The 8,295-nt window shown below is 40.5% G+C and overlaps 1 protein-coding gene across 1 annotated transcript; it reads left to right on the forward strand.

Moving 5' to 3' along the window:
• The first annotated feature begins 6,109 nt into the window (after positions 1-6,109).
• On the forward strand, positions 6,110-8,048 carry LOC142177132 (uncharacterized). The gene is made up of 2 exons (XM_075245596.1): positions 6,110-7,250; positions 7,759-8,048. The coding sequence occupies exons 1-2, from the start codon at positions 6,110-6,112 to the stop codon at positions 8,046-8,048; spliced, it is 1,431 nt and encodes a 476-aa protein (XP_075101697.1).
• Positions 8,049-8,295: the final 247 nt, after the last annotated feature.

Raw genomic sequence — 8,295 nt, forward strand, 5'->3', positions numbered from 1 at the left:
AGACAATAAAGTAGGGATCATCATGCCGATGTGCCTTGATGTGCTCAAACAAGGACGACTACGATACAACACAAGCAAGAACCATGCTAAACACTAAAATATCCAACCTTATGAACCGATAAAGCCTAAACATCTAGTGCTAATAGCCTCTCCCCAACTTGAATACAAGAAAGACTGCCCGTGCTATCAGCCATCCTACTCAAAACATCGGCCACCACATTGGCCTTCCCCAGGTGATAAAGAATGGTGATATCATAGTTCTTTAGTAGCTCTAACCACCTTAGTTGCCTCAATTTTAGATCCTTTTTCTTGAATAAGTTCTGGAGATTCCTATGATATGTGAACACCTCACGAGACATGCTGTAAAGATAATCCCTCCAAATCTTGAGCAAATGAATAATGGTTTCTAAGTACAAATCATGTACTATGTAGTTTTTCTCATAGTGATTCAACTGACGTGAAATATAAGAAATCACTCTACTCTCCTGCATCAACACACATCCAATGTCAATTATTGAAGTATTACAATATAATGTATTAAAACTCGATCCTAAAGGGAAAACCAGAACAAGAGTTGTAGTCAAGGTAATCTTCTGCTTTTGAAAGATCTCCTTACACCCATTAGACCACCTGAATAGGGAACCCTTATGTGTCAATCTAGTCAATTGGGCTATTATATATGAAAACCCCTCCACAAAACAACGATAATACCCAACCAATTCATGGAAGCTGCGGATATCAGTAGCAGTAGATGGCTTGGGCCAACTTTGAACTACCTCAATCTTCTTCAGATCCACCTTAATCCCCTCACTGGACACCACGTGGCTAAATAATGCCATCGATTCTAACCAAAACTCACACTTGGAGAATTTAACATATAGCTTATTTTTCCTCAAAGTTTGGAGCACGATCCTCAAATGCTGCTCATGATCCTCCCAGTTGCGATAATAGACCAATATATCATCAATGATATGGCTTAAATACGCCATTCATCAAGTGCATAAAATCTACTAGGGTATTGGTCAACACAAAAGACATCACCAGAAACTAATAGTGACCATAATGGGTCCTGAAAGACGTCTTCAAAATATCTGAAGCCCGGATCATCAACTGATGGAACTCCGATCTCAAGTTAATCTTCGAGAATACCCTAGCACCCTGAAGCTGATCAAACAAATTATCAATACATGATAGTGTCTACTTGTTCTTGATAGTAACCTCGTTTAACTACATGTAGTCAATGCATATCCTCATAATACCATCATTCTTCTCCGCAAATAGTACTGGTGAACCCGAAGGTGACAAACTAGGACTGATGAAATCCTTATCAAACAATTCTTATAGTTGTTCCTTCAACTCTACTAGTGACATGTGATAGAGATAGGCTGAGTGCCCGCACAAAATCAATACCAAAGTCAATATCCTTGTTAGGTGGCATGCCTGGTAGGTCTACAGGAAATACATATGGGAACTCTCTCACTACTGGTACTGACTCAATAGTAGGAGTATCAACACTAACATCTCTCATGAAGGCCAAATACGCCAACACCCCTTCTCAACCATCCATTGAGCCTTCAAATGTGAAATCACTCTACTATGAGTGTGACTATATGAACCTCTCCACTCCGCCTGGGCAACCCTGGTATCTCCAATGTTACGATCTTGGCATGACAATAAAGAATAGCATGGTATAGAGATAGACAATACATACCCAAAATCACTTGGAAATCAAATATACTATGATATAAAATATCGACCCTAGTCTCAAAACCCCCAATGATAACCACACATGAACGATACACACCATCCACCATAATAGAATCAACCACCGGTATAGATACATGAGACATGCATATCCAAATAATAAGAAAAATAGGATGACACATAAGAGTAAGTGGAACCAGGGTCAAATAACACTGAAGCATCCCTATGGCACACTAAACAAATACATGTGATCACAACGTCGGAAGCACCACTTGACTGACCTCCCCCTCTAGGGAGACCTCGAACAGACGGAGCCTCACCCCTAGTTGGTTGTGCGGGTGGTGTAGGTATTGGTGTTGAAATCATAGGCCGGGAGTTTTAATGTGGAACCCTACTAAGAAATCTAGGAAAATCCCTCTAGAGGTGGCTCAAGTCTGTACAATGGAAACAACCCCTCCTATGAGGCTGCTGACCCTGATAACAAAAATAATTGCTCGTGGAACCCTGAGCAGATAGAGCGCAGTAAGAACTCTGTGTTGGTAGTGCAGTGAATGATGATTGAACTGGTCGAGCACTGTATGAGTTGTGGCTAACCGATGAACTATGAGGAATCTGACAAGCTACTTGACTGGCCTCTAAATGAGGCACCACCAAAACTACCTGACCATGGGGTCTCTTAGCCTCCCGCTCCTCTCGCTCAAGCCTATGAATATGCTCCAACCGCCTAGCAATCTCAACCACCTAGTCAAACCTAGCATCTGTATCAGACCCTTGAGCCAAACTATAATGTAGAGAATAATTGAGGCCATTAGTGAACCTCCTGCTCTTCTCCCTCTCACGGGGAACCAACCATACTACATGACATACAAAATCTGTGAATCTTATATTGTACTGGGTCACAGTCATATCCCTCTGAGGTAGCTGCTCAAACTCCTCATGCAACTCCTCTCTGTAAGTCCGTGGGACAAATTTCTCTAAGAAAAGAACTGAGAACTTTATGCAATGTAAGTGGTGCTAAGCCAGTAGGCTAGCTTGACTCATCGATCTGCCACCATATGTAGGTTGCCCCTATTAGCTGAAAAGTAGTAAATATCCTCCATTGGCATCCATAGTACCTATTGTGCGAAGAATCTGATGATACTAATCAAGAAAACTATAAGAATCCTCTAACTCTCCTCCTACTGAACTTGGGAGAATGAAGCATCTTAAATCATTGCAACCTCTTTTGCTCCTCATCAGTCATAGATAGATTAACCTGGCCCAATCAACAACAACTGGCTGAATTAGTAACACCCTTATTGTTTGATACCCTTGAGCTAGCTGCTCCGGTGTATAACTGGTGGGTGTCTAGCCTCCTCCCCCAAATTGTGAGGTAGCTGGTGCAATTGGTATCATATCCACCTGAGCCAAGTGATAAACGGCCAAAAATACATATTATTCGATGTACTTTTATCTCATAACTTGTGTGGTTACGGTATGTTACATGGGTTTTTGTAGAGAATTATGCTCATTATGTGCATTCTTATGTGTAGGAACAAGTTGGAAAAAATGTGAGCAAAAGAAGTTGATTCATGACCAAACGACAAAAGAAGGACCTTGCTCGTTCACTCTCGCGTGTACACGAGATAGTGAAGGAGCTATTGAGGCAAAGCTTGGAAAACAAACAACGAAGTATAGCAAAAAGTCATGGAAGTACACGAGAGACCTAGAAGAAAAAGTAAAAGAGAAAAACTTTGCTCGTTCACTCTCACGTGCGCACGAGAGAGTGAACGTGCTAACCTAAAAAGGTTGTTTTGAAGTGGGCTTGTATTATCTCACCCCATGCTAACCCCATCCCATATCAATAGTCTTTAAACTCACTTTTGTGGAGGAGGGACATGACATGGAAATGAGGGACATAACTTGTGAAGGAGGAATGTGACTTTTGAAGGGAAGAAGACATTGGGAACATTGTTGGAGGAGAAAATCATCGAGTTCTTTATTCCTTCGTCTTTTCTTTGTAATTTGTTTATGCAAAATACTTGGAAAATTATTTCTACGAATATGAGTGGCTAAGCACTCTAGTTTCTAGGGTTGTGGTTGACATGTTTATTAACGTTTATTAATTACATCTCTGTTAATTCGAATTATTATTTTGTGGTTGTTTCTTTAATTCTAGTTTTAACTTGTGAATTGTGATAGCTAATAGTTCACCCCACTATCTATGTTATGCTTGGGAAAGTCGTGTTTAGTTTAGAGTAGAATTAGAGAGAGCTTGTTTCTGAACTCGTGGCTCGGGGGAAGCTTTCGCAGTTAGGATAGGAATATACCTAACAATCTTGCTTAATTGAATACCGTATTATATTCGTTCATGAGACTCAATACCATAGGAATATAGGATTGATATATCGTGGATAGGTGAGTAGTATTGTGGGAACATGGTATTTATATAAACGATTCGGTCAATTAGCAAACCATAGATAATCTGGATTAACAAGTGTGATTATTGAACTTAATAGTATTGATAAACCCACCACAACCTCACCATACACATTTGCATTCTTGATAAATTAGTTGTTACTTGTTTAATTTCTGCAATAGTAGATTAATATAAAAGCATCACTCTTGATTATCTTGGACAATTAGCTGATTTTAGTTTTCTTAGTTAACAATTGATCTAAGTCTCTGTGGGTTCGATATTCGACTTTCGAGTCACTTTATTACTTGACGGCCACGTATACTTGCGTGTACTTGGGGGAACCAACAAGATTTTAGCCTCGTTGTCGGGGACTTAGTTATTGATTGTTTATTTAAGTTAAGCTTTTATTCGTTATTTGTTCAAGTTTAATTTTTAGTTTGCTTTACATTTGATAACGCATGCTCTTCTCTTGAATGCAGAGGAGTAGAAGCGCAAACAATCTCCTTCCTCTTGATCCTGAAATCGAACAAACACTTCATAAAGTGAGGAGGGAAGTCTAATCTAGAACTAGAATTGAAAGAGAGTTGGACATCGTAGTTCAACCATAACCAATAGAGATGGCAGTAATGAAGAGCGTCCGGTGATAGAAGCTGCAAGGCCCAATAAGCATGAGATCATGGGTCACATTAAACTCAAACAGTACACGGTATAGCTGATTGAGTCCACAGGGCAATATGTGGGTCTATCTCATGAAGATCCACAGAGGCACATTCAGAACTTCCTGGAAATTACGGACACTTACAATTATCCAAACGTTTCCAAGGACAATGTCAGGCTGACACTGTTTCCATTTTCACTGCTGGGGGAAGCTAAGGAATGGTTGCAAAAGGAGCCCACGAACTCAATCCACAATTGGGATGATCTAGGAAGGAAATTCATAATCAAGTTTGTTCCCACTAAAAAGACAAAGTCGCCGAGGATCCAGATTCTTGGGTTTCAACAATGAGATTGTGAGACTCTTCATCAAGCTTGGGAAAGATACAAGAAGCTACTCAAAGACTTCCCACATCATTATCAAACTGATAAGATGTTGGGTCACACTTTCGTTGATGGGTTGGATGAGGCATCAAAGATGAATCTTGACTTAGCATGTGGTAGTAGTTGCATGGCAAGACCGTATAGTGAGATCCAGATCCTGCTAAACAATTTCACTGCTAATGATAATATTTGGCAAGGAGATGGGGAACCATGAAGAGCACTTAAACAAAAGGCAGCAGGTGTGATCGAGCTTAATGATTTCTCAGCCATGTGGGCAGATATAGCAAGATTAGCAAATAAGATGAACAAAATGACAATACACCAAGCACAACAGATGTCTACTTGCTGCGAGTTATGTGGTGAAGGTCACACAAGTGACATATGCCCCGTGAATGCTGAATCCATCTACTATGTGGGGCAACAAGCTTGAGTGCCGATGAATCAAAATGCTCAATATGCTAACACATACAATCCGAACTTGAGGAATCATACTAACACCTCTTGGGGTGGAAACCATGCGATCATGCCTCAAGCTAATTACAATCAGCCATCTAAACCCCTACAACAATCAGAAGAGAGTTTGACTGATATGATGAAAAAGCTCTTACTAGACAATAAGAAAGTTATGGCTGAGAATCAACAATTGCGCACAGAGTTCAGAAATCTAGAGAGGCAGTTTTGGCAAATGGCTAACAATGAGAATACTAGATATGCTGGAGCTTTCACAAGTGATACAAAGAAAAATCCTCAAGTCAATACAGTGACGTTGAGAAATGGGAGAGAGTTAGTAGAAGTGCCTAAGAAGAAAAATGAGTTGTCTAGGCTCGAAGAAGAAAGAGTGCCAAAACCTGTAGAGCTACATGAGATAAACAAAATAGAGTCTAAGCAAATATCAGAGAGGTGACACCTCCTTTTCCTCAAAGACTGAGAAAGAAGAATGATGACCACATGTTTCACAAATTTTTAGATATGCTGAAGCAGATACACTTGAACATCCCTTTGGTGTACATGCTCCGTGAGGTCCCAAAATATGCAAAATATATTAAGGATATAGTGGAAGATAAGAGGAGGTTAACTGAATTTGAGACCGTCGCACTTACTGAGGAGTGCACTTCCAAGATTCAACATAAACTTCCACAAAAGCTTAAGGATCCGGGTAATTTTACCATCCCCATGAGGATTGGTGAAATTGATGTTGGTAGAGCCTTGTATGATTTGGGTGCAAGTATCAATCTGATGCCGTTGTCAGTGTTCAAACAATTGGGCTTAGGAGCTCCGAGACCCACCACGATGCTGCTACAGTTGGCTGGCAGATCTTATGTTTATCCTGAGGGGGTAATTGAGGACGTCTTGATGCAGATTGGGAAGTTTATTTTCCCTGCAGATTTTATTATCCGAGACTACGAGGCTGATGAGTTAGTTCCTATCATCTTGGGACGACCTCTTTTGGCCACTAGAGATGACATTATCAAAGTCGAAGAAGGTAAGATAATCCTGAGGGTGGACAGTGAAGAAGCAGTCTTCAATGTATATCGAGCCATTAAGTTGCCTCGTCATTACGAGGACCAGGCCATGATTTTTGTGGTGGAGATAAATGAACCAGTCGTAGAGCCAAGTGCATTTAAAGAAGATGCACTAGAAAAGGCATTAATATTGTTCCATGACTTGGAACTTAAAGAAGAGGTTGAGGAGATGTTGCAAATTCTGGATGCATCTTGTGAATGCATAAGAGAAAGATCCCAGTTTGAGCCTCTGGATAGGCCAATCGGCATGCCCCCTAGACCCTCAGCTGAGGAGGTTCCAAAATTGGAACATAAACCCTTACCATCTCATCTTCATTATGCATATTTGGGTAGTTCTAACACTTTACCTGTGATTGTTTCTTCTCAGTTATCTAAATTGCAGGAAGCAAACCTCTTAAGGGTGTTGAAGGAACACAAGCATGCCATAGGTTGGACAATGTCTGACATAAAGGGTATTCTCCATGCATTCTGCATGCACAAAATACTCATGGAGGAGGGACACAAGCCTAGCATGGAACATCAACGCCGCCTAAATTCAATCATGAAAGAGGTGGTAAGAAAAGAAGTGATTAAGTTGCTCGACGCAGGTATAGTATTTCCCATCTCCGATAGTAAGTCGGTAATCCCTGTTCAATGTGTACATAAAATGGGGGTATAACTATTGTAGTGAATGAATAAAATGAATTAATCCCAACTAGGACTGTGACTGGTTGGCGAGTATGCATAGATTATCGGAAGTTGAATAATGCTACATGAAAATATCACTCCCCCTCCCCTTCAATGATAGGTTAGCCGGACATGAATACTATTGTTTCCTTAACGGCTATTCGGGGTATAATCAGATTTCTATTGCCCCAGAAGATCAAGAAAATACCACTTTTACATGCCCTTATGGCACCTGCGACTTTTCAAAGGCGTATGATGGCTAGTTTCACTGATATAGTGGAATGGTTTGTGGAGGTCTTTATGGATGATTTTTCTGTGTTTGGTTCTTCTTTTGATGAATGCTTTACCAATCTTGCTAAAGTGCTTGCTAGGTGTGAGGAGACTAATCTGGTACTGAATTGGGAAAATGCCATTTTATGGTACGTGAAGGTATAGTGTTGAGACACAAGGTGTCAAAAGATGGACTGGACATTGACAAAGCTAAGGTGGAAGCGATTGAAAAGTTTCCACCACCGATTTCAGTGAAAGAAGTTAGGAGTTTTCTGGGACATATAGTTTTTTATCGCCGATTTATAGAGGATTTCTCAAAAATTTCCTCTCCTTTGTGCAGGTTGTTAGAGAAGGATGTGCCATTCAAGTTTGACGATGCTTGTCTGAAAGCATTCGAGGAGCTGAAAAAGAAGTTAGTGAATGCACCAATCATACTGGATCCTGACTAGAAAGAGCCATTTGAGCTAATGTGTGAAGCTAGTGATGGTGCAATTGGGGTCGTGTTGGGCTAGAGGAGGAGCAAAATGTTTCACTCCATTTACTACGCAAGCAAGACTCTTACTCCTGCTCAAATAAATTATATTGTGACAGAAAAGGAGTTGCTTGCTATAGTGTGGGCGTTCGATAAATTTCGGGCCTATTTGGTTGGCACCAAAGTCATCTTCTACACAGACCATGCAACCATCGGGTATTTGT

Source organism: Nicotiana tabacum, chromosome 23, assembly GCF_000715075.1.
Source record: "Nicotiana tabacum cultivar K326 chromosome 23, ASM71507v2, whole genome shotgun sequence".
NCBI lineage: Eukaryota > Viridiplantae > Streptophyta > Magnoliopsida > Solanales > Solanaceae > Nicotiana > Nicotiana tabacum.